Source organism: Oenanthe melanoleuca, chromosome 13 (assembly GCF_029582105.1).
Source record: "Oenanthe melanoleuca isolate GR-GAL-2019-014 chromosome 13, OMel1.0, whole genome shotgun sequence".
Lineage (NCBI taxonomy): Eukaryota > Metazoa > Chordata > Aves > Passeriformes > Muscicapidae > Oenanthe > Oenanthe melanoleuca.
The window spans coordinates 18,579,977-18,604,352 of record NC_079347.1 but is presented as its reverse complement, the minus strand read 5'-3'; the positions used below and the strand labels follow the sequence as shown (position 1 = coordinate 18,604,352).

The window sequence follows — 24,376 nt, the reverse complement described above, 5'->3', positions numbered from 1 at the left end:
CACCCGGCTCGGTTGTGCTCGTCTTGGATGGGAGGAGATCGGCTCAGGTCTGCCGGGCTGAGCTCTGCTGGGCTGGTCCCTGCTGTGCAGGGCTCAGCTCTGCTGTGCTGACCTGGTCTCTGCTGTGCTGGGCTGGGCTGGGCTCTGCTGTGCTGGGCTGGGCTGTGCTGGGCTGGGCCGGGCTCGGCCGCCTCCGCTGCCGCAGCCGCTCGGCGCCGCCTTGGCCGAGGGCACCACCCAGCGGTGCGCGCTGGGACTGCACCCGCCGCCGCCCGCAGCCCGCGCTGCCGCTCGCCCCGGGCCGCGATTCCGAACCTCCCGAGACACCCGGCCGCAAGAACCGAACGCGGCCATTCCTAGTCCAGCCCAAAGCCGAGACTGCGCCAACGAACCAAGCTGCTTTTCCCAGTTCGACAAACCGCACATGAATCGGGTGATTTTGACAGCACGGGCGTGCAGTGAACACTCTTCCTGCTGCATCTCCAAACTCAGGAGCTGGACCCACAAAATATTGGTTTTTTTTGTCGCGGGACATAGTGAGAAAGAAACTCTCAGAATTTCTAAAATACTGAAAAGCTTTCTAGTAATGAACGTCCCTCCAAAGTCTTCTTTCTCCATGAAAGGACTCATGGTGTTCTCTTTATTTCTTTTCTACATATCTTTTCAATTTTTAAATTCGGAGGTATAGCATTTTACAATCTGAAACTGTATAACTTCAGCACAACAAGGAATGCGGGAGTCTTTTTGGATATTCCATGCATTACATACATCATTCAAAGAACCAGCTACTATAGATCGCGTGGAAGTCCTTCTCTTAATGAACAGACAAAACATTGTTCAGAGAGTAGGACTAGGTAACTAGTAGGTCTAGTAGGACTAGGAAAATGGGAAATCAAATGCTCTATCACAATACGAGACTGTCACGTGGGAACAACTTTCTACTGCTGAGAAGAAAACCCTGAATTTGAAACAGGACTCAGAATTAAAACTCAAATTCCATTTTCTAAGGTTTTGATTTTATGCTCAGAAAATTGTCTTTGAGGGACCTAGGGTGTTTTCTTGCAGCCAAAGACAATGAATAAGTTTTCATGAGTTTGTATTGTTATAGCCGGTCCAAACACAGCTTATCCTTACCCTGCTGTATTTGCAAGGCAAACCCAATGAGACAGAACAACGAACACACATTTCCAGGTCAAAGGGGTTATTTTGTTTAATTCTTTGCTGCTCTTGTCTACCCCGAAAGGATCAAAACAAAAGATCCTTGCCTGCTGAGCTGGAATGACTGCACTGTAGCGGTTGCATGGAGTCAACTCCCCATTTCACAGCACAGCACAGCACAGCACAGCACAGCTGAAACATATGCAGATGCACAATGGTCATGCAAACAGACATGCTTAGAAAAGAATAGAACGCAGAGCCCACACATCTCTAACAGAGAAATTCAAAACCCCAAAAGAAAAAGATGTGTGCTAACAGAATAGCATGACACAGTATTCAGAACTACCTTGCTTTTCTGAGCTGGGAAAAGAGCTCTGTGTCATGTCAGAAACTGTGATATTTGTCTAAAGGACTGTTACATTAAGCTAAAACAATGAGTAAGAAGTCAAAGGACAGGCCTGACAGTAAGAGTTGTAAGAGGAAAACTGGGAGTCCATGAATAAATCCTATCAGAAATGGCTGTGACAAAAGTGAAATGGACAATTTTGTGAGGAAGAGAATCTGAGGATTTTTTCTTCCTTATGAGTACTTTTAGAGATAAAGCTCAGAATGACTTAAAATTTGTAGGAAATTTGCTATGCAAATTGGACACACAGGTTTGGTCTGAAGGAATCATTTCCACAGTCAGCAGCTCAGATCCCCTCCTCCTATGAGCCATGAAGCCTCTGGATAGGCACATCCTGACCTAGTTAAAAGCAAGAGAATTAAACTGTCTAGCAGAGAGTGTCCCAGCATTGTCTGGTGCCATGTCCTCTGTGCTGACAGGGACACAGGGGAAATCCTGTTGCTGTTCCTGGGGGCCCTGGCCCGTGGCGCAGTGCTGTGCTGGCAGGCTGGGCAGGATGGGCTTGAGGAATTGGAACTCGCTGTTGCCCGAGCCCGTGGTGAGGCTGATCTCGTAGCAATAGGCGCGGGGCAGGGTCCCTGCAGCGGCTGCATCGGCCAGGCCGCTCTGCAAGTTGTGGGCACCAGAAAGCACATGGGCAGCCTTCAGCTCCTTGCTCTTGCACACCTTGCGAGCCACAAAGAGCGCGGAGGAGATGAGGAAGAGGAGCGAGACAAAGACCAAGGAAATTATTAAATAGGTGGTCAGGGAGTCGCCCTGCTCGTCTGCGGGCGGGCTGCTGTGCGGGAGGCGCACGTCGGAGAAGTCCTTGAGCAGGAGCGCGCTCAGAGCTGCCGTGGCTGACAGCGGGGGCTTGCCGTTGTCTCGGACCAGGACAAGGAGCTTGTGCTTCACGCTGTCCCTCTCTGTCACCGGCCTCTTGAGACGCACCTCGCCGCTCTGCACACCCACGCTGAACAGGCCGGGCTCGGTGGCCCTGAGCAGGTGGTACGAGAGCCAGGAGTTCTGTCCGGAGTCGGCATCGACGGCCACCACCTTGGTGATGAGGTAGCCCGGCTCGGCCGACACGGGCACGAGCTCGCTGGACGCTGGGCTGCTGTCCTGGGCCGGGTAGAGCACGAGCGGTGCATTGTCATTCTCGTCCAGCACCACGAGGCGCACGGTGACGTTGGCTCGCAGGGGAGGAGAGCCCGCGTCAGAGGCGCTGACCGTCACCTCGCTCTGCCGCAAGCGCTCGTAGTCCAGGGGCCGCAGCACAAACACGTGTCCGTTCTCAGAGTTCACCGAGATGCAGGAGCACGAGGGCCGCTCTGCCGCCGCCACCGGGGCCAGCGAATAGGTCACCTTGGCATTGAGCCCCACGTCAGCATCTGCAGCGCTCACGGCTCCCACAAACACCGTGGGCGCGTTGTTCTCCCGCACGTACATGGTGTAGGACGTCTGGTTGAAGACGGGCGCGTTGTCATTGACGTCCGAGATGTCCACGGTGAAGGTGTGCGTGCTTGTGAGAGGAGGCGAGCCCGCATCTGCTGCTGTGACACTGAGCACGTAGCGAGCCGTGTGCTCGCGGTCCAGCGCGCTCACTGTCACCAGCTCATAGTAATTCTTGTAGGCTGGCCGCAGGGAGAAGAAGAGCTGATCGTCCAGGGCACACGAGATCTTCCCGTTGGCACCAGAATCGCGGTCCCTGACCGTAAACAGGGCAACCACGGTGCCGGGCACTGTGTTCTCGGGGAGGGGACTGCTGAAGGAGCTGACCGCCAGCTCTGGGGCATTGTCATTCACATCCACCACCTCCACCTGCACTTTGCAGATTGCTGAGAGTCCTCCACCATCTGTAGCCCTCACACTGAGCTCGTGAGTGTCTGCTTCCTCGAAGTCCAGGGGTTTTGTGAGTTTAATTTCACCAGTTCTGGGATCTATTACAAATGCTGAGTCTCTCTGTCCTACTGCCTGGCTGAGTTCATAGGAGATGTCCCCATTAACTCCTGCATCCTGATCGGTTGCCAGAACAGACAGAACCAGAGAACCTTCTGGCGTGTTCTCCAGGACCTTTCCAAGGTAACGCTCTTGCGTGAATACGGGAGCATTGTCATTTACATCTAGAATGATAATAGAAATCTCGATGGTGCCACTTCTTGGAGGAGAGCCCCCATCTTCAGCAACAACACGAAAATCCATCTCTGCCTGCTCCTCCCTATCTAGCGCTTTTTCCAAAACAACTTCAAGATACTTGTCCCCATTACTCCGAGTTCCATAAGAGACACTAAAGTATTCATTCTGGGGAGAGATGCTGTATGCCTGCACTGCGTTGCTGCCAATATCGAGATCTCGAGCAGCCTCTAGTGGGAAACGAGAGCCCGGGTCGCTCCTTTCCGGAATCCTAAATGTGACTCGCTCCTTGGTGAAATCAGGCGAATGGTCATTGATGTCCTCTAGAACTACCTCAACCCGAAAGAACTGCAGGGGGTCGGAGAGCAGCAGCTCGAAGGGGAGCATGCAGGTGGCCGAGTGGGCGCACAGCTCCTCCCGGTCGAGCCTCCCCGCCACGAGGAGGCGGCCGGAGCCGCGGTCTAAGCGCAAATGCTGCCGGCCGTCCTCCGAGAGCAGGCGGGCGCGGCGAGCCGACAGCTGCGGCGGCGTCAGCCCCGCGTCCTCCGCCAGCTTGCCGACCAGGGAGCCGCTTTCCGCCTCCTCGGCTACGGAGTAGCGGATGGGCTCGGCGCGAGCGAGCGGCAGCGCCAGGAAAGCAGAGAGACAAAGCACTTGCCTTGCGATCGCCATGGCGCGGCGGCGGCGGCGGCGGCGGCCGGGCTCGGTGTGGGGGATGTCCCGGGCGATTGGCGGCGGAAAGCGGCGAAGTGGGGGACGGGCGCCTTCCCTGGCTGGGTGAGATTCCGCCGGCGGCTCGGTGTGTGTGCCGGGGTGTTCCGGCAGCGGGGCAGCGCTCGCCGGTGCAGCCGCTGCTACCTCCGCCCGGCCCGGCTGGGCTGGACCGAGCTCGGATGAGCTGCGCTGTGCTAGTCCTGTCTGTGGTCTGCTGGGCTGTGCTGGGCTGGGCTCTGCTGGGCTGGGCTGGGCTCTGCTGTGCTGGGCTGGGCTCTGCTGGGCTGGGCCGGGCTCGGCCGCCTCCGCTGCCGCAGCCGCTCGGCGCCGCCTTGGCCGAGGGCACCACCCAGCGGTGCGCGCTGGGACTGCACCCGCCGCCGCCCGCAGCCCGCGCTGCCGCTCGCCCCGGGTCGCGATTCCGAACCTCCCGAGACACCCGGCCTCAGGAACCGAACACGGCGTTTCACACGGCAGACGAAAGCCGAGGCTCTGCCCACAACAGTCAGGCGTCATGACCCGGCACGAAAAACCGCACAAGGACAAAGCGTTTTTGGCAGCATGGGCATGAAATGAATACTCAATCTGCTACATCTGCAAACCCAGTAGCTGTACTCAACCAATAGTCCTTCTATCATGGGACATAGTAAGAAATTTTATCTCAGAATTTTAACGAGTCTTGCCCGAGCTTTCCCAGAAAGATCATATAGTTCGATGTCTATGAAAAGAGTCATACTTTAGTCTTTATTTCGGTTCTGTATATTTTTTCAAATTTTAAACTCACAGGAATACCCATTTACAACGTTAAAATGCATAAGCTCAGCACAACACAGCGTGAGGGAGTCTTTCTGAGTAGTCCATGCATCACAGACATTATTCAAACAACTAGTTATTATAGATGGGGTGGCAATTCTTGTCTAGAGGAACAGGCTCAGTACAATGCCCTCTATACAGTACAGAGAGTAGAATGAGATAGAGCAAAAATGGAAATGCAAAGGCTCGAAGACAAATGAAAAAAAACCCTGTCGGTATAGCTTTCTACTCCTAAAAAGAAAAAGCCGCAGTATTCAGAAGGGGAATGAGGAAACAAAACTCAATTCCCTGTTTTCAAGTTCTTCTTGATTCTAACTTCAGGAAACTATCTTTGATGGACATGACACATTTTCATGCCCAGAAAGGCAATGAATATTTTTTCATGACTCTACAGTTAGTGCCTGCCCTAACAGATCTGCTCTTGCTGTATCTGCAAGGCAATTCGAGGGGGATGGAACACCAAACCCACACACAGTCTGAAGGAAGATTTTGTTGTGCATTTTCATTCTCCTCTCTGCCTTGAAGAAGATGAGTCCCTGGGACCCTGGGTGAAAATAGCCTTTGACTCTGCAGAGCAGGAATTCCAGCCAGCAATGGCTGGATGGGACAAATTCAGTGTTTCACTGGGCAGAAGTAGTGAAGCATCTGCAGATGCACCAAGGCCACAGAGAAAATAGACCCCAAAAACTCAGAACCCACCCGTCTATGACAGAGACATCCAGAACCTCAGAATGAGAAATCGGTGTGCTAACAGAACATCATGATACAGTATTCAAAACTACCTTGCTTTTCTAAGCTGGGAAGAAGTGTTTTAGGTAATTTAAGAAAGTGTGAGATTTGTCTACGCAACGGTGCCATTAAGCTATAACGAAGAGTAAGAGATCCAATGTCTTTTCCGACATCAAGAGACTCAGGAACAAAGCTGGGAGTGCATTATTAAAGCTGACTAGAATTGGCTGTGACAGAATTTAAAAGCACAGAGGCAGAAATCCACAGCATCTGTTTTTTCCTTAATAGAGTTTTGGAGTAGATGACAAATTTTACACTGACTAGAAATTTTCAGGAAATTTGCTATGCCAATTGGAGAAAGTGGTTTTCTCTGGAGGAATCATTGCCACAGATTGCACACTGGATCTTTGCTGTGCATTTTCCTGTTCCTCTCATCCTTGTAGAAGATGAAACCTGTGAACATATAGGCTCAAACTAGCCTTTTGAATCTGCAGAGTGGGAATGGCCAGCATTGCAGAAGGTGGGTGGGACAAATTCATAGTTTCACTTGACAGAGGCAATGAGGAATCTGCAGATGCACAAGGGCCATACAGAGAGATATACTGAGAAAAAGAATAACACAGAGAGCCTACCCATCTAAGAGACATCCAGAACTCCAGAAAGAAAAAGCTGCATGCTAACAGAGAATCACGTCACAGTATTCAGAACTAACTTGCTTTTCCGAGCTGGGAAAAAGGACTCTGAGCCATTTTAGCAAGTGTGAGATTTGCCTACTCGATTTTCCCATTAAGCATTAGAAAGATAAAGGAATCCAAAGGTCTTCTGGCAGCAAGGGGCACTAGAGGAAAATTGGGAGTGCATGACTAAAGCTAATAAATGGCTATGACAGAGATAAAATAGGCTATTGCCTGAGGGAGAGAATCTGAGTAAGGATTTTTCCATATCTTTGCTTTTGGTGTAGAAGACGAATTATACTCTGACAGGGAAATGGCAGGAAATTTGCCATGCTAAGTGGATACAGAGGTTTTCTCTAAAGGAACAATTGCCACGTGTGACAGCTTGGATCCCCTCCTCCCATAGCCATAAAGCCTCTGGCTGTGCAGACACTGGGCTAGTTCAAGGCAAGAGCGTTGAATTGTCGTGCAGAGAGAGTCCCAGCATTGTCTGGTGCCATGTCCTCTGTGCTGACAGGGACACAGGGGAAATCCTGTTGCTGCTCCTGGGGGCCCTGGCCCGTGGCGCAGTGCTGTGCTGGCAGGCTGGGCAGGATGGGCTTGAGGAATTGGAACTCGCTGTTGCCCGAGCCCGTGGTGAGGCTGATCTCGTAGCAATAGGCGCGGGGCAGGGTCCCTGCAGCGGCTGCATCGGCCAGGCCGCTCTGGAAGTCGTGGGCACCAGAAAGCACATGGGCAGCCTTCAGCTCCTTGCTCTTGCACACCTTGCGAGCCACAAAGAGCGCGGAGGAGATGAGGAAGAGGAGCGAGACAAAGACCAAGGAATGATTAAATAGGTGGTCAGGGAGTCGCCCTGCTCGTCTGCGGGCGGGCTGCTGTGCGGGAGGCGCACGTCGGAGAAGTCCTTGAGCAGGAGCGCGCTCAGAGCTGCCGTGGCTGACAGCGGGGGCTTGCCGTTGTCCCGGACCAGGACAAGGAGCTTGTGCTTCACGCTGTCCCTCTCTGTCACCGGCCTCTTGAGACGCACCTCGCCGCTCTGCACACCCACGCTGAACAGGCCGGGCTCGGTGGCCCTGAGCAGGTGGTACGAGAGCCAGGAGTTCTGTCCGGAGTCGGCATCGACGGCCACCACTTTGGTGACGAGGTAGCCCGGCTCGGCCGACACGGGCACGAGCTCGCTGGACGCTGGGCTGCTGTCCTGGGCCGGGTAGAGCACGAGCGGTGCATTGTCATTCTCGTCCAGCACCACGAGGCGCACGGTGACGTTGGCTCGCAGGGGAGGAGAGCCCGCGTCAGAGGCGCTGACCGTCACCTCGCTCTGCCGCAAGCGCTCGTAGTCCAGGGGCCGCAGCACAAACACGTGTCCGTTCTCAGAGTTCACCGAGATGCAGGAGCACGAGGGCCGCTCTGCCGCCGCCACCGGGGCCAGCGAATAGGTCACCTTGGCATTGAGCCCCACGTCAGCATCTGCAGCGCTCACGGCTCCCACAAACACCGTGGGCGCGTTGTTCTCCCGCACGTACATGGTGTAGGACGTCTGGTTGAAGACGGGCGCGTTGTCATTGACGTCCGAGATGTCCACGGTGAAGGTGTGCGTGCTTGTGAGAGGAGGCGAGCCCGCATCTGCTGCTGTGACACTGAGCACGTAGCGAGCCGTGTGCTCGCGGTCCAGCGCGCTCACTGTCACCAGCTCATAGTAATTCTTGTAGGCTGGCCGCAGGGAGAAGAAGAGCTGATCGTCCAGGGCACACGAGATCTTCCCGTTGGCACCAGAATCGCGGTCCCTGACCGTAAACAGGGCAACCACGGTGCCGGGCACTGTGTTCTCGGGGAGGGGACTGCTGAAGGAGCTGACCGTCAGCTCTGGGGCATTGTCATTCACATCCACCACCTCCACCTGCACTTTGCAGATTGCTGAGAGCCCCCCACCATCTGTGGCCCTCACACTGAGCTCGTGAGTTTCTGCTCCCTCGAAGTCCAGGGGCTTTGTGAGTTTAATTTCGCCAGTTCTGGGATCAATCTCAAATGCTGGCTTCCTCTGTTTCACTGGTTCACTGAGTTCATAGGAAATGTTCCCATTAGCTCCTGAATCCTGATCTGTTGCCAGCACACTCAGAATCATAGAACCTTCTGGCATGTTCTCCAGAACTTTTACAATGTACACGTCCTGTGTGAAGATGGGAGCATTGTCATTTACATCTAAAATGACAATGTGGACTTCCGTGGTGCCAGTCCTGGGAGGAGAGCCCCCATCTTCAGCAATAACACTAAAATTCATCTCTGCCTGCTCCTCTCTGTCTAGCGCCTTTTCCAACACCAGTTCCAGGTATTTCTTTCCTGCAATCCGAGTTCCATAGGAAACACTAAAATACCCGTTTTTAGGAGAGATGCTGTACGCCTGGACTGTGTTGCTGCCAATATCGAGATCCCGAGCCACCTCTAGTGGGAAACGAGTGCCCGGGTCACTCGTTTCCAGAATCTTAAATATGACACTTTCGGCGGGGAAGAAGGGTGAATTGTCATTGATATCTTCCAGGGATATCTCGACCCGAAAGAACTGCAGGGGGTCGGAGAGCAGCAGCTCGAAGGGGAGCATGCAGGTGGCCGAGTGGGCGCACAGCTCCTCCCGGTCGAGCCTCCCCGCCACGAGGAGGCGGCCGGAGCCGCGGTCTAAGCGCAAATGCTGCCGGCCGTCCTCCGAGAGCAGGCGGGCGCGGCGAGCCGACAGCTGCGGCGGCGTCAGCCCCGCGTCCTCCGCCAGCTTGCCGACCAGGGAGCCGCTTTCCGCCTCCTCGGCTACGGAGTAGCGGATGGGCTCGGCGCGAGCGAGCGGCAGCGCCAGGAAAGCAGAGAGACAAAGCACTTGCCTTGCGATCGCCATGGCGCGGCGGCGGCGGCGGCGGCCGGGCTCGGTGTGGGGGATGTCCCGGGCGATTGGCGGCGGAAAGCGGCGAAGTGGGGGACGGGCGCCTTTCCTGGCTGGGTGAGATTCCGCTGGCAGCTCGGAACGGAGCCGGAGTGTGACGGCAGCGAGTGACACGGGGCAGCGCTCGCCGGTGCTGCCGCTGTCACCTCCGCCCAGCTCGGCTGTGCTAATCCTCTATGCGCTGAGCTGAGCTGCGCTGTGGTGGGCTGGTTTTACTGGGTTGGGCTCTGCTGTGCTGGGCTGGGCTCTGCTGGGCTGGGCCGGGCTCGGCCGCCTCCGCTGCCGCAGCCGCTCGGCGCCGCCTTGGCCGAGGGCACCACCCAGCGGTGCGCGCTGGGACTGCACCCGCCGCCGCCCGCAGCCCGCGCTGCCGCTCGCCCCGGGCCGCGATTCCGAACCTCCCGAGACACCGGACAGCGGGATCCGAACGCGGCCATTCCTAGTCCAGCCCAAAGCCGAGACTGCGCCAACGAACCAAGCTGCTTTTCCCAGTTCGACAAACCGCACATGAATCGGGCGATGTTGACAGCACGGGCGTGCAGTGAACACTCTTCCTGCTGCATCTCCAAACTCAGGAGCTGTACCCACAAAATATTGTTTTTTTTTGTCGCGGGACATAGTGAGAAAGAAACTCTCAGAATTTCTAAAATATTGAAAAGCTTTCAAGTAATGAACGTCTATACAAAGGCTTCTTTCTCCATGAAAGGACTCATGGTGTTCTCTTTATTTCTTTTCTACATATCTTTTCAATTTTTAAATTCGGAGGTATAGCATTTTACAACCTGAAACTGTATAACTTCAGCACAACAAGGAATGCGGGAGTCTTTTTGGATATTCCATGCATCACATACATCATTCAAAGAACCAGCTACTATAGATCACGTGGAAGTCCTTCTCTTAATGAACAGAGAAAACATTGTTCAGAGAGTAGTACTAGGTAACTAGCAGGTCTAGTAGGACTAGGAAAATGGGAAATCAAATGCTCTATCACAATACGAGATTGTCACGTGGGAACAACTTTCTACTGCTGAGAAGAAAACCCTGAATTTGAAACAGGACTCAGAATTAAAACTCAAATTCCATTTTCTAAGGTTTTGATTTTATGCTCAGAAAATTGTCTTTGAGAACCTAGGGTGTTTTCATGCACCCAAAGACAATGAATAAGTTTTCATGAGTTTGTATTGTTATAGCCGGTCCAAACACAGCTTATCCTTACCCTGCTGCATTTGCAAGACAAACCCAAGGACACAAAACACCGAACACACATTTCCAGGTCAAAGGGGTTATTTTGTTTAATTCTTTACTGCTCTTGTCTACCCCGAAAGGATCAAAACAAAAGATCCTTGCCTGCTGAGCTGGAATGACTGCACTGCAGCAGCTGCATGGAGTCAACTCCCCATTTCACAGCACAGCAGAGCACAGCTGAAACATATGCAGATGCACAATGGTCATGCAAACAGACATGCTCAGAAAAAGAATAGAACGCAGAGCCCACACATCTCTAACAGAGAAATTCAAAACCCCAAAAGGAAAAGATGTGTGCTAACAGAATAGCATGACACAGTATTCAGAACTACCTTGCTTTTCTGAGCTGGGAAAAGAGCTCTGTGTCATGTCAGAAACTGTGATATTTGTCTAAAGGACTGTTACATTAAGCTAAAACAATGAGTAAGAAGTCAAAGGACAGGCCTGACAGTAAGAGTTGTAAGAGGAAAACTGGGAGTCCATGAATAAATCCTATCAGAAATGGCTGTGACAAAAGTGAAATGGACAATTTTGAGAGGAAGAGAATCTGAGGATTTTTTCTTCCTTATGAGTACGTTTAGAGATAAATTCAGAATGACTTGAAATTTGTAGGAAATTTGCTATGCAAATTGGACACACAGGTTTGGTCTGGAGGAATCATTTCCACAGTCAGCAGCTCAGATCCCCTCCTCCTATGAGCCATGAAGCCTCTGGATAGGCACATCCCGACCTACTTAAAAGCAAGAGAATTAAACTGTCGTGCAGAGAGAGTCCCAGCATTGTCTGGTGCCATGTCCTCTGTGCTGACAGGGACACAGGGGAAATCCTGTTGCTGTTCCTGGGGGCCCTGGCCAGTGGCGCAGTGCTGTGCTGGCAGGCTGGGCAGGATGGGCTTGAGGAATTGGAACTCGCTGTTGCCCGAGCCCGTGGTGAGGCTGATCTCGTAGCAATAGGCGCGGGGCAGGGTCCCTGCAGCGGCTGCATCGGCCAGGCCGCTCTGCAAGTCGTGGGCACCAGAAAGCACATGGGCAGCCTTCAGCTCCTTGCTCTTGCACACCTTGCGAGCCACAAAGAGCGCCGAGGAGATGAGGAAGAGGAGCGAGACAAAGACCAAGGAAATGATTAAATAGGTGGTCAGGGAGTCGCCCTGCTCGTCTGCGGGCGGGCTGCTGTGCGGGAGGCGCACGTCGGAGAAGTCCTTGAGCAGGAGCGCGCTCAGAGCTGCCGTGGCTGACAGCGGGGGCTTGCCGTTGTCCCGGACCAGGACAAGGAGCTTGTGCTTCACGCTGTCCCTCTCTGTCACCGGCCTCTTGAGACGCACCTCGCCGTTCTGCACACCCACGCTGAACAGGCCGGGCTCGGTGGCCCTGAGCAGGTGGTACGAGAGCCAGGAGTTCTGTCCGGAGTCGGCATCGACGGCCACCACTTTGGTGATGAGGTAGCCCGGCTCGGCCGACACGGGCACGAGCTCGCTGGACGCTGGGCTGCTGTCCTGGGCCGGGTAGAGCACGAGCGGTGCATTGTCATTCTCGTCCAGCACCACGAGGCGCACGGTGACGTTGGCTCGCAGGGGAGGAGAGCCCGCGTCAGAGGCGCTGACCGTCACCTCGCTCTGCCGCAAGCGCTCGTAGTCCAGGGGCCGCAGCACAAACACGTGTCCGTTCTCAGAGTTCACCGAGATGCAGGAGCACGAGGGCCGCTCTGCCGCCGCCACCGGGGCCAGCGAATAGGTCACCTTGGCATTGAGCCCCACGTCAGCATCTGCAGCGCTCACGGCTCCCACAAACACCATGGGCGCGTTGTTCTCCCGCACGTACATGGTGTAGGACGTCTGGTTGAAGACGGGCGCGTTGTCATTGACGTCCGAGATGTCCACGGTGAAGGTGTGCGTGCTTGTGAGAGGAGGCGAGCCCGCATCTGCTGCTGTGACACTGAGCACGTAGCGAGCCGTGTGCTCGCGGTCCAGCGCGCTCACGGTCACCAGCTCATAGTAATTCTTGTAGGCTGGCCGCAGGGAGAAGAAGAGCTGATCGTCCAGGGCACACGAGATCTTCCCGTTGGCACCAGAATCGCGGTCCCTGACCGTAAACAGGGCAACCACGGTGCCGGGCACTGTGTTCTCGGGGAGGGGACTGCTGAAGGAGCTGACCGTCAGCTCTGGGGCATTGTCATTCACATCCACCACCTCCACCAGCACTTTGCAGATTGCTGAAAGCCCCCCTCCATCTCTGGCTCTGACACGGAGCTCATGAGTGTCTGCTTCCTCGAAGTCCAGGGGTTTCGTGATTTTAATTTCACCAGTTCTGGGATCAATCACAAATGCTGAGTGGCTCTTTCCCTCTGCCTGGCTGAGTTGATATGAGATGTCCCCGTAAACTCCTGCATCCTGATCTGTTGCCAGCACAGTCAGAACCAATGAGCCCTCTGGCATGTTCTCCAGAACTTGTGCAATATACACATCTTTTGTGAAGCAGGGAGCATTGTCATTTACATCTAGAATGACAATTTTCACTTCGGTGGTGCCGCTCCTGGGTGGAGAGCCCCCATCTACAGCAATGAGACTGAAACTCATCTCTGCCTGCTCCTCCCTATCTAGCGCCTTTTCCAACACCAGTTCAACATATTTGTCATCATCACTCCGTCTCCCTTGAGAAACTCTAAAATACTCGTTTTTTGGAGAGATGCTGTACGCCTGCACTGCATTGCTTCCGATATCGAGATCCCGAGCACCCTCCAGTGGGAAACGAGAGCCCGTCTCACTTAATTCCGGGATATTAAAAGTGACTCGTTCCTCGGGGAAGACCGGTGAATGGTCATTGATATCGTTCAAAGTCACCTCGACCCGAAAGAACTGCAGGGGGTCGGAGAGCAGCAGCTCGAAGGGGAGCATGCAGGTGGCCGAGTGGGCGCACAGCTCCTCCCGGTCGAGCCTCCCCGCCACGAGGAGGCGGCCGGAGCCGCGGTCTAAGCGCAAATGCTGCCGGCCGTCCTCCGAGAGCAGGCGGGCGCGGCGAGCCGACAGCTGCGGCGGCGTCAGCCCCGCGTCCTCCGCCAGCTTGCCGACCAGGGAGCCGCTTTCCGCCTCCTCGGCTACGGAGTAGCGGATGGGCTCGGCGCGAGCGAGCGGCAGCGCCAGGAAAGCAGAGAGACAAAGCACTTGCCTTGCGATCGCCATGGCGCGGCGGCGGCGGCGGCGGCGGCCGGGCTCGGTGTGGGGGATGTCCCGGGCGATTGGCGGCGGAAAGCGGCGAAGTAGGGGACGGGCACCTTCCCTGGCTGGTTCAGATTCCGCCGGCGGCTCGGAACGGAGCCGGGGTGTTCCGGCAGCGGGTGACACGGGGCAGCGCTCGCCGGTGCAGCCGCTGCCACCTCCGCCGGCTGGACTCTGCCGGTCAGGGCTGAGATATCACAGACTGGGCAGGGCTCTGCGGGTCCTCTCTGCTCCTCTGGGCTCTGCTGGGCTGGGTGGGCTGGGCTGGGCTCTGCTGGGCTGGGCCGGGCTCGGCCGCCTCCGCTGCCGCAGCCGCTCGGCGCCGCCTTGGCCGAGGGCACCACCCAGCGGTGCGCGCTGGGACTGCACCCGCCGCCGCCCGCAGCCCGCGCTGCCGCTCGCCCCGGGCCGCGATTCCGAACCTCCCGAGACATCCGGCCGCAAAAACCGAACGAGGCGTTTCACACGGCAGACAAAAGCCGAGGCTCTGCCCACAACAGTCAGGCGTCATGACCCGGCACGAAAAACCGCACAAGGACAAAGCGTTTTTGGCAGCATGGGCATGAAATGAATACTCAATCTGCTACATCTGCAAACCCAGTAGCTGTACTCAACCAATAGTCCTTCTATCATGGGACATAGTAAGAAATTTTATCTCAGAATTTTAACGAGTCTTGCCCGAGCTTTCCTAGAAAGATCATATAGTTCGATGTCTATGAAAAGAGTCATACTTTAGTCTTTATTTCGGTTCTGTATATTTTTTCAAATTTTAAACTCACAGGAATACCCATTTACAACGTTAAAATGCATAAGCTCAGCACAACACAGCGTGAGGGAGTCTTTCTGAGTAGTCCATGCATCACAGACATTATTCAAACAACCAGTTAGTATAGATGGGGTGGCAATTCTTGTCTAGAGGAACAGGCTCAGTACAATGCCCTCTATACAGTACAGAGAGTAGAATGAGATAGAGCAAAAATGGAAATGCAAAGGCTCGAAGACAAATGAAAAAAAACCCTGTCGGTATAGCTTTCTACTCCTAAAAAGAAAAAGCCGCAGTACTCAGAAGGGGAATGAGGAAACAAAACTCAATGCCCTGTTTTCAAGTTCTTCTTGATTCTAACTTCAGGAAACTATCTTTGATGGACATGACACATTTTCATGCCCAGAAAGGCAATGAATATTTTTTCATGACTCTACAGTTAGTGCCTGCCCTAACAGATCTGCTCTTGCTGTATCTGCAAGGCAATTTGAGGGGGATGGAACACCAAACCCACACACAGTCTGAAGGAAGATTTTGTTGTGCATTTTCATTCTCCTCTCTGCCTTGAAGAAGATGAGTCCCTGGGACCCTGGGTGAAAATAGCCTTTGACTCTGCAGAGCAGGAATTGCCAGCCAGCAATGGCTGGATGGGACAAATTCAGTGTTTCACTGGGCAGAAGTAGTGAAGCATCTGCAGATGCACCAGGGCCACATAAACAGGTATACTGAGAAAAAAGACCCCAAAAACTCAGAACCCACCCGTCTAAGGCAGAGACATCTAGAACCTCAGAAAGAGAAATCTGTGTGCTAACACAACATGACACAGTATTCAGAATTATCTTGCTTTTCTAAGCTGGGAAGAAGTGTTTTGGGTAATTTAAGAAAGTGTGAGATTTGTCTATGCAACGGTGCCATTAAGTTATAACAAAGAGTAAGAGATCCAATGTCTTTTCCAACATCAAGAGACTCAGGAGCAAAGCTGGGAGTGCATTATTAAAGCCGATTAGAATTGGCAGTGACAGAATTTAAAAACACTATTTTCTGAGGCAGAAAACCACAGTACCTTCTTTTTTTAATAGTGTTTTGGAGTGGATTACAAATTTTATTCTGACTCGAAATTTCCAGGAAATTTGCTATGCCAATTGGAGAAAGTGGTTTTCTCTGGAGGAATCATTGCCACAGACAGCACACTGGATCTTTGTTGTGCATTTTCCTGTTCCTCTCATCCTTGTAGAAGATGAAACCTGTGAACATATAGGCTCAAACTAGCCTTTTGAATCTGCAGAGTTGGAATGGCCAGCATTGCAGAAGGTGGGTGGGACAAATTCATTGTTTCACTTGACAGAGGCAATGAGGAATCTGCAGATGCACAAGGGCCATACAGACAGATATACTGAGAAAAAGGATTACAAAGAGACCTCACCTATCTGAGACAGAGATATCCAGAACCCTAGAAAGAAAAAGCTGCATGCTAAGAGAACATCATGACACAGTATTCAGAACTACCCTGCTTTTCTAAGATGACAAAAGGATTTTGGGCCATTTTAGCAAGTGTGAGGTTTCCCTACACAATTTTCCCGTTAAGCTATAAAAAGGAATAGGAATTCAAAGATCTTGTCTGACAGCAAGAGACTAAACAGCAAAGCTGGGAATGCATGACCAAAGTCGAATAGAAATAGCTGTGACAGAGGAAAACTCAACTATTGTCTGAGGGAGAGAATCAGAGAAAGTTTTTTTCGACATTTTTGGATTTGGTGAGGAAGACACATTTTATTCTGATCGGGAATTGGTAGGAAATTTGTTTTGCAAATGGAATGCAGAGGTTTTATCTGGAGGAACCATGGCAACATGCAGCAACTCGGATCCTTTCCTCCCATGAGCCATGAAGCCTCCGGCTGTGCAGATACTGGGCTAATTGAAGGAAAGAGCGTTGAACTGTCGTGCACAGAGAGTCCCAGCATTGTCTGGTGCCATGTCCTCTGTGCTGACAGGGACACGGGGGAAATCCTGTTGCTGTTCCTGGGGGCCCTGGCCCGTGGCGCAGTGCTGTGCTGGCAGGCTGGGCAGGATGGGCTTGAGGAATTGGAACTCGCTGTTGCCCGAGCCCGTGGTGAGGCTGATCTCGTAGCAATAGGCGCGGGGCAGGGTCCCTGCAGCGGCTGCATCGGCCAGGCCGCTCTGCAAGTTGTGGGCACCAGAAAGCACATGGGCAGCCTTCAGCTCCTTGCTCTTGCACACCTTGCGAGCCACAAAGAGCGCCGAGGAGATGAGGAAGAGGAGCGAGACAAAGACCAAGGAAATGATTAAATAGGTGGTCAGGGAGTCGCCCTGCTCGTCTGCGGGCGGGCTGCTGTGCGGGAGGCGCACGTCGGAGAAGTCCTTGAGCAGGAGCGCGCTCAGAGCTGCCGTGGCTGACAGCGGGGGCTTGCCGTTGTCTCGGACCAGGACAAGGAGCTTGTGCTTCACGCTGTCCCTCTCTGTCACCGGCCTCTTGAGACGCACCTCGCCGCTCTGCACACCCACGCTGAACAGGCCGGGCTCGGTGGCCCTGAGCAGGTGGTACGAGAGCCAGGAGTTCTGTCCGGAGTCGGCATCGACGGCCACCACTTTGGTGATGAGGTAGCCCGGCTCGGCCGACACGGGCACGAGCTCGCTGGACGCTGGGCTGCTGTCCTGGGCCGGGTAGAGCACGAGCGGTGCATTGTCATTCTCGTCCAGCACCACGAGGCGCACGGTGACGTTGGCTCGCAGGGGAGGAGAGCCCGCGTCAGAGGCGCTGACCGTCACCTCGCTCTGCCGCAAGCGCTCGTAGTCCAGGGGCCGCAGCACAAACACGTGTCCGTTCTCAGAGTTCACCGAGATGCAGGAGCACGAGGGCCGCTCTGCCGCCGCCACCGGGGCCAGCGAATAGGTCACCTTGGCATTGAGCCCCACGTCAGCATCTGCAGCACTCACGGCTCCCACAAACACCGTGGGCGCGTTGTTCTCCCGCACGTACATGGTGTAGGACGTCTGGTTGAAGACGGGCGCGTTGTCATTGACGTCCGAGATGTCCACGGTGAAGGTGTGCGTGCTTGTGAGAGGAGGCGAGCCCGCATCTGCTGCTGTGACACTGAGCACGTAGCGAGCCGTGTGCTCGCGGTCCAGCGCGCTCACTGTCACCAGCTCATAGTAATTCTTGTAGGCTGGCCGCAGGGAGAAGAAGAGCTGATCGTCCAGGGCACACGAGATCTTCCCGTTGGCACCAGAATCGCGGTCCCTGACCGTAAACAGGGCAACCACGGTGCCGGGCACTGTGTTCTCGGGGAGGGGACTGCTGAAGGAGCTGACCGCCAGCTCTGGGGCATTGTCATTCACATCCAGCACCTCCACCTGCACTTTGCAAATTGCTGAGAGTCCCCCACCGTCTGTAGCCTTCACCCGGATTTCGTGATTCTCTGACTCCTCAAAGTCTAGGGGTTTTGTGAGTTTAATTTCACCGGTTCTGGGATCAATCACAAATGCTGAGTCTCTCTGTCCTACTGCCTGGGTGATTTGATAGGAAATGTCCCCATTAACTCCTGCATCCTGATCTGTTGCCAGCACAGTCAGAACCAGAGAACCTTCTGGTGTGTTCTCCAGTACCTTTCCTATGTACTCGTCTTGTGTGAAGATAGGAGCATTGTCATTTACATCTAGAACGAAAACACCAATTTCTGTAGTGCCACTCCTTGGAGGAGAGCCCCCATCTACAGCAATGAGACTGAAACCCATCTCTGCCTGCTCTTCTCTGTCTAGCGCCTTTTCTAAGACCAGTTCAAGATACTTCTTGCCTGTATTCCGAGTCCCATAGAAGACAGTAAAGTGCTCATTTTTTGGAGAAATGCTGTACGCCTGCACTGTGTTGCTGCCAATATCGAGGTCCTGAGCTTCCTCTAGCGGGAAACGAGAGCCCGGTTCGGTCGTCTCCAGAATCTTAAAAGTGACTCGTTCCTCGGGGAAGACGGGCGAATGGTCATTGATATCGTTCAGAGTCACCTCAACCCGAAAGAACTGCAGGGGGTCGGAGAGCAGCAGCTCGAAGGGGAGCATGCAGGTGGCCGAGTGGGCGCACAGCTCCTCCCGGTCGAGCCTCCCCGCCACGAGGAGGCGGCCGGAGCTGCGGTCTAAGCGCAAATGCTGCCGGCCGTCCTCCGAGAGCAGGCGGGCGCGGCGAGCCGACAGCTGCGGCGGCGTCAGCCCCGCGTCCTCCGCCAGCTTGCCGACCAGGGAGCCGCTTTCCGCCTCCTCGGCTACGGAGTAGCGGATGGGCTCGGCGCGAGCGAGCGGCAGCGCCAGGAAAGCAGAGAGACAAAGCACTTGCCTTGCGATCGCCATGGCGCGGCGGCGGCGGCGGCGGTGGCCGGGCTCGGTTTGTGGGATGTCCCGGGCGATTGGCGGCGGAAAGCGGCGAAGTGGGGGACGGGCGCCTTCCCTGGCTGGGTGAGATTGCCCCGGCGGTTCGGAAAGCAGCCGGGGTGTTCCGGCAGCGGGTGACACGGGTCAGCGCTCGCCGGTGCAGCCGCTGCCACTTCTCTCTGGCTCGGCTGTGGTGAACCGGGATGCACTGAGCAGAGGTGCGGTTTGCTGTGCTGGGCTGGGCTCTGCTGCGCTGGGCTGGGCTCTGCTGGGCTGGGCTGGGCTGGGCTCTGCTGGGCTGGGCCGGGCTCGGCCGCCTCCGCTGCCGCAGCCGCTCGGCGCCGCCTTGGCCGAGGGCACCACCCAGCGGTGCGCGCTGGGACTGCACCCGCCGCCGCCCGCAGCCTGCGCTGCCGCTCGCCCCGGGCCGCGATTCCGAACCTCCCGAGACACCCGGCCGCAAGAACCGAACGCGGCCTTTCCCAGCCCAGCCTAAATCGGGGGCTTAGCCCACAGCGACCAAGGCACATTGCATGGCACGACAAACCGCAGCGGGATAGGGCGATTTTGACATCACGGGCATGCAATGGACATTGTACTGCCTTCATTTCCAAACTTAGGAGCTGCACCCACCCAAAATGCTTCTGTCAAAGGACACTGCGAGAGAGGAGCATGCGAAATTTGGAAGAGTACAAACAGGGCTTTGCAGAAAGAACGTCTCTACAAAGATTTCGATCTCCTTTAAAGGATTCAGTATGTTGTCTTTATTTCAGGTCGACATATTTTTCAATATTTAAACCCAGAGTTTTGCGAATTTACATCATTTAAGTGTATAAGTTCAGCACAATACACAGTGAGGGAGGCTTTCCGTTTAGTTCATGCATCAAAGGCATCATTCAAACAACTCGTTATTATAGATGGGGTGGCAGTCCTTGTCTAAAGGAACAAGCAAAACAATGCTTAGTAAAGTTCAGAGAGTAGAAGGAAAAGGGGAAAAAATGGGAATGCATATGCTCTAACAGAAATGGGGTTAATCTTTTAGGGACTGCTTTCTAGTCCCAACACAAAGCCACCTAATTCAGAAACAAGAGTGAGGACACAAAACTCAAAGTCCTGTTTCAAACTTCCTGTCTATTCTAACTTCAGAAAGTTATCTTTGATGGGCCTGAAAAATTTTCATGTGCACAAAGATAATGAATAAATTTCCATTAATTTCTGCAGTCACAGCCTACCGTAACACCGCTGCTGCTGCTGCTGCTGCATTTCCAAGACAATCCGAGGGGGACAGAACATCAAACCCACAGATATTCCAAAGGAAGAATTTGTTGTGCATTTTTCTGTTCCACTCATCCTGGAAGAAGATGAAACCACTGTAGTCATAGGGTCAAAAGAGCCTTTGACTCTGCAGAGCTGGAATTGCCAGCAATGCACTGGATGGATGGGACAAATTCACTGTTTCACTGGGCAGAAGTAGTGAATCATCCGGAGATGCACAAGGGCCACACAGACAGACATACTGAGAGAAAGAATAACACTCAGAGCCCACCCATCTCATACAGAGACATCCAGAACCCCAGAAAGAAATGACACATGCTAACAGAAGATCATAACACAGAATTCAGAACTATCTTGCTTTTCTGAGCTGGGAAAAAGGGCTCAGTATCATTAAGCAAGTGTGAGATTTGTCTACTTAATTGTACCAATGTGTTATAGCAATGAATAAGATGTTCACGGCCTGGTGTGACAGTAAGAAAGAGAGAAGCACAGCTGAAGAGCTAACACACTTCTTACAGCCTATCAGAAATAACCACGAGAGAGCTGCAGGATATTATTTCGGGAGTAAGAGACTGACTGGCATTCTTTTTTTTTTTTTTTTTTTTTTCTAAGACTCGGAAAATTACTCTTCTGACTCAGAATTCCAAGGAAATTTGTTGTGGCAAATGGAAAGACAGATTTTCCCAGGAAGAACCATTGCCACATGCCACCTGAATCCCCTCCTCCCACGAGCCTTTAAGCCTCTGGCTGTGCTCACCACGACCTAGCTAAGAGAAAAAGCGTTCAACTGTCTCGCAGAGAGAGTCCCAGCGTTGTCTGGTGCCACGTCCTCTGTGCTGACAGGGACACAGGGGAAATCCTGTTGCTGTTCCTGGGGGCCCTGGCCCGTGGCGCAGTGCTGTGCTGGCAGGCTGGGCAGGATGGGCTTGAGGAATTGGAACTCGCTGTTGCCCGAGCCCGTGGTGAGGCTGATCTCGTAGCAATAGGCGCGGGGCAGGGTCCCTGCAGCGGCTGCATCGGCCAGGCCGCTCTGCAAGTCGTGGGCACCAGAAAGCACATGGGCAGCCTTCAGCTCCTTGCTCTTGCACACCTTGCGAGCCACAAAGAGCGCCGAGGAGATGAGGAAGAGGAGCGAGACAAAGACCAAGGAAATTATTAAATAGGTGGTCAGGGAGTCGCCCTGCTCGTCTGCGGGCGGGCTGCTGTGCGGGAGACGCACGTCGGAGAAGTCCTTGAGCAGGAGCGCGCTCAGAGCTGCCGTGGCTGACAGCGGGGGCTTGCCGTTGTCTCGGACCAGGACAAGGAGCTTGTGCTTCACGCTGTCCCTCTCTGTCACCGGCCTCTTGAGACGCACCTCGCCGCTCTGCACACCCACGCTGAACAGGCCGGGCTCGGTGGCCCTGAGCAGGTGGTACGAGAGCCAGGAGTTCTGTCCGGAGTCGGCATCGACGGCCACCACTTTGGTGACGAGGTAGCCCGGCTCGGCCGACACGGGCACGAGCTCGCTGGACGCTGGGCTGCTGTCCTGGGCCGGGTAGAGCACGAGCGGTGCATTGTCATTCTCGTCCAGCACCACGAGGCGCACGGTGACGTTGGCTCGCAGGGGAGGAGAGCCCGCGTCAGAGGCGCTGACCGTCACCTCGCTCTGCCGCAAGCGCTCGTAGTCCAGGGGCCGCAGCACAAACACGTGTCCGTTCTCAGAGTTCACCGAGATGCAGGAGCACGAGGGCCGCTCTGCCGCCGCCACCGGGGCCAGCGAATAGGTCACCTTGGCATTGAGCCCCACGTCAGCATCTGCAGCGCTCACGGCTCCCACAAACACCGTGGGCGCGTTGTTCTCCCGCACGTACATGGTGTAGGACGTCTGGTTGAAGACGGGCGCGTTGTCATTGACGTCCGAGATGTCCACGGTGAAGGTGTGCGTGCTTGTGAGAGGAGGCGAGCCCGCATCTGCTGCTGTGACACTGAGCACGTAGCGAGCCGTGTGCTCGCGGTCCAGCGCGCTCACTGTCACCAGCTCATAGTAATTCTTGTAGGCTGGCCGCAGGGAGAAGAAGAGCTGATCGTCCAGGGCACACGAGATCTTCCCGTTGGCACCAGAATCGCGGTCCCTGACCGTAAACAGGGCAACCACGGTGCCGGGCACTGTGTTCTCGGGGAGGGGACTGCTGAAGGAGCTGACCGCCAGCTCTGGGGCATTGTCATTCACATCCACCACCTCCACCTGCACTTTGCAGATTGCTGAGAGCCCCCCACCGTCTGTGGCCCTCACACTGAGCTCGTGAGTGTCTGCTTCCTCGAAGTCCAGGGGTTTTGTGAGTTTAATTTTTCCAGTAATGGGATCAATCTCAAATGCTGGGTTCCTCTTTTTCACTGGTTCACTGAGTTCATAGGAAATGTTCCCATTAGCTCCTGAATCCTGATCGTTGCCAGCACACTCAGAATCATAGAACCTTCTGGCATGTTCTCCAGAACTTTTACAATGTACACGTCCTGTGTGAAGATGGGAGCATTGTCATTTACATCTAAAATGACAATGTGGACTTCCGTGGTGCCAGTCCTGGGAGGAGAGGCCCCATCTTCAGCAATAACACTAAAATCCATCTCTGCCTGCTCCTCTCTGTCTAGCGCCTTTTCCAACACCAGTTCCAGGTATTTCTTTCCTGCAATCCGAGTTCCATAGGAAACACTAAAATACCCGTTTTTAGGAGAGATGCTGTACGCCTGGACTGTGTTGCTGCCAATATCGAGATCCCGAGCCACCTCTAGCGGGAAACGAGTGCCCGGGTCACTCGTTTCCGGAATCTTAAATATGACACTTTCCGCGGGGAAGAAGGGTGAATTGTCATTGATATCTTCCAGGGATATCTCGACCCGAAAGAACTGCAGGGGGTCGGAGAGCAGCAGCTCGAAGGGGAGCATGCAGGTGGCCGAGTGGGCGCACAGCTCCTCCCGGTCGAGCCTCCCCGCCACGAGGAGGCGGCCGGAGCCGCGGTCTAAGCGCAAATGCTGCCGGCCGTCCTCCGAGAGCAGGCGGGCGCGGCGAGCCGACAGCTGCGGCGGCGTCAGCCCCGCGTCCTCCGCCAGCTTGCCGACCAGGGAGCCGCTTTCCGCCTCCTCGGCTACGGAGTAGCGGATGGGCTCGGCGCGAGCGAGCGGCAGCGCCAGGAAAGCAGAGAGACAAAGCACTTGCCTTGCGATCGCCATGGCGCGGCGGCGGCGGCGGCGGCCGGTCTCGGTGTGGGGGATGTCCCGGGCGATTGGCGGCGGAAAGCGGCGAAGTGGGGGACGGGCGCCTTCCCTGGCTGGGTGAGATTCCGCCGGCGGCTCGGTGTGTGTGCCGGGGTGTTCCGGCAGCGAGTGACACGGGGCAGCGCTCGCCGGTGCAGCCGTTGCCACCTCCGCCCGGCTCGGCTGGGCTGGGTTGGTCCGAGGTCCGATGAGCTGCTCTGTGCTAGTCCTGTCTGTGCTCTGCTGGGCTCTGCTGTGCTGGGCTGGGCTCTGCTGGGCTGGGCTGGGCTCTGCTGGGCTGGGCTGGGCTCTGCTGGGCTGGGCCGGGCTCGGCCGCCTCCGCTGCCGCAGCCGCTCGGCGCCGCCTTGGCCGAGGGCACCACCCAGCGGTGCGCGCTGGGACTGCACCCGCCGCCGCCCGCAGCCCGCGCTGCCGCTCGCCCCGGGCCGCGATTCCGAACCTCCCGAGACACCCGGCTGCAAGAACCGAACGAGGCATTTCACACGGCAGACAAAAGCCGAGGCTCTGCCCACAACAGTCAGGCGTCATGACCCGGCACGAAAAACCGCACAAGGACAAAGTGTTTTTGGCAGCATGGGCATGAAATGAATACTCAATCTGCTACATCTGCAAACCCAGTAGTTGTACTCAACCAATAGTCCTTCTATCATGGGACATAGTAAGAAATTTTATCTCAGAATTTTAACGAGTCTTGCCCGAGCTTTCCCAGAAAGATCATAT

General features: G+C 54.9%; 3 protein-coding genes and 2 pseudogenes across 3 annotated transcripts; all 5 read right to left on the bottom strand.

The window, feature by feature from the left end:
* Positions 1 to 639: 639 nt before the first annotated feature.
* LOC130258555 (protocadherin beta-15-like) lies at positions 640 to 4,487 on the bottom strand. The gene has a single exon (XM_056502029.1). It carries the CDS (start codon positions 4,346 to 4,348, stop codon positions 1,904 to 1,906), a length of 2,445 nt encoding a protein of 814 aa, XP_056358004.1. The 5' UTR covers positions 4,349 to 4,487; the 3' UTR covers positions 640 to 1,903.
* Positions 4,488 to 6,736: 2,249 nt separating this feature from the next.
* Positions 6,737 to 9,569, bottom strand: LOC130258554 (protocadherin beta-15-like; annotated as a pseudogene).
* A 1,301-nt stretch (positions 9,570 to 10,870) lies between these two features.
* Positions 10,871 to 13,963, bottom strand: LOC130258553 (protocadherin beta-15-like). Its single transcript, XM_056502028.1, has one exon. It carries the CDS (start codon positions 13,950 to 13,952, stop codon positions 11,508 to 11,510), a length of 2,445 nt encoding a protein of 814 aa, XP_056358003.1. The 5' UTR covers positions 13,953 to 13,963; the 3' UTR covers positions 10,871 to 11,507.
* Positions 13,964 to 16,662: 2,699 nt separating this feature from the next.
* LOC130258552 (protocadherin beta-15-like) lies at positions 16,663 to 19,113 on the bottom strand. Its single transcript, XM_056502027.1, has one exon. The coding sequence runs from the start codon at positions 19,105 to 19,107 to the stop codon at positions 16,663 to 16,665; it is 2,445 nt and encodes an 814-aa protein (XP_056358002.1). The 5' UTR covers positions 19,108 to 19,113.
* A 764-nt stretch (positions 19,114 to 19,877) lies between these two features.
* Positions 19,878 to 23,630, bottom strand: LOC130258551 (protocadherin beta-15-like; annotated as a pseudogene).
* Between the last annotated feature and the right edge of the window lie 746 nt (positions 23,631 to 24,376).

Coding starts and splice junctions, on each gene's coding strand:
- LOC130258555 (XM_056502029.1), bottom strand. CDS start 4,348: ATGGCGATCGCAAGGCAAGTGCTTTGTCTCTCTGCTTTCCTGGCGCTG.
- LOC130258553 (XM_056502028.1), bottom strand. CDS start 13,952: ATGGCGATCGCAAGGCAAGTGCTTTGTCTCTCTGCTTTCCTGGCGCTG.
- LOC130258552 (XM_056502027.1), bottom strand. CDS start 19,107: ATGGCGATCGCAAGGCAAGTGCTTTGTCTCTCTGCTTTCCTGGCGCTG.